General features: G+C 45.7%; 1 protein-coding gene across 1 annotated transcript in view; it reads right to left on the minus strand.

Annotated features, from left to right (window-relative positions):
• The window catches only part of LOC107090836 (plectin-like), a 142,198-nt gene that overhangs the window by 126,777 nt on the left and 14,207 nt on the right, over positions 1–1,214 (minus strand). The window contains exon 4 of the mRNA XM_015384427.1: positions 517–730. Coding sequence (XP_015239913.1) covers positions 517–730 — 214 coding nt within the window. The remainder of the gene's footprint in view (positions 1–516; positions 731–1,214) is intronic.

Raw genomic sequence — 1,214 nt, forward strand, 5'->3', positions numbered from 1 at the left:
TAAAAGGTTAACCTTAGAATCGGTCGCCATGTCTGGAAGCACAAACGTCTCCCAGACATAGTTTAAAATCCTGCAGACAAACAGAACCAGTGAACCTGAACCCAGCAGGACCATCATCATCCTCAGCAGCGTTGCATCGGATCAAACAGAACCGCGTCTTTCTCAGATCAGATAACGTTCCATAAAAAGACAAATCTACGAGTTTGAATCAAACGTTTGATTCAGATTTGAATTATTATAAAGTTGAAACTTCCTGTTTTCATAACTTCTAAACAGATGAAGATCTGATGTCATGTTTCTATGAGCTGAAACCAGGAACACAAATCCTACTTTTATTCACATCATTGACTTCTTCTACTGATGTAGGGACTTTATGGGCAGTCTTTGGACCTTCAGCCCATCAACGGGTCTGGATCCAGAACCACAGGAAACCAGCAGCTGCAGCTCATGGAGCTCCTCCAGACCACAGCATGACCTGACCTAGAAACGCGGTGCATAGATCTGCCAGCGCCTCACCTGCGATGCGGATCACAGCCCTCTCTGCCGGTTCCAGAACGTCTCCAGAGGCCGACTTGGAGCGCTTCATGCGGTGGTGCTTAGGGAGGTTCCAGGGTAACGTGTCGCCCGGAAACGGCGAGCCGCTAACGGAGCTCAGATCGCTGGAGCTCTCCTCTGACGCAGCCCGGACCAGAGGCCTCCTCCTGGGCTTCTCCTTCAGCTCCTCCATGTTCTGCATCAGAAAAACACAATCAGGAGTTCAGAGAAGGAGGAGCGTCTGCAGGGAGCAAAGCATCAGGTCGGTCTCTCCGTTCTAAGCAGGAATAAAGTTAGAAAAGATCAATCTGACCACGATGGACAGAACCCAGACACAGCAACTATCAGGCACAGAGGTGGAGGCATGGAGATGTGGGCTTTTCTAATAACTTCCTTAACTGACTAGAAAAAGGTTTGGTTTGAGAAATGTTTTTAATCCAACCAATAGTCTGGGTCTAGAGTTCAACCTGGGAACAACTTTAACCTGAAAAAACTGGATATTAGCAGAACCGAAAACGAGCCAAAGGTTTGAGAAACTAGTTAAAGACTGACTAAAGACTCACTAAAGACTGAGGACAGTCTAAAGACATAATAAAGACTGATTAAAGACAGACTAAAGACTGATTAAAGACAGACTAAAGACTTACTAAAGATGTATTACAGATTTAAGACAGACTAAC

Source organism: Cyprinodon variegatus, unplaced genomic scaffold (assembly GCF_000732505.1).
Source record: "Cyprinodon variegatus isolate N-32 unplaced genomic scaffold, C_variegatus-1.0 Scaffold312, whole genome shotgun sequence".
In the NCBI taxonomy this organism is placed as follows: Eukaryota; Metazoa; Chordata; class Actinopteri; order Cyprinodontiformes; family Cyprinodontidae; genus Cyprinodon; species Cyprinodon variegatus.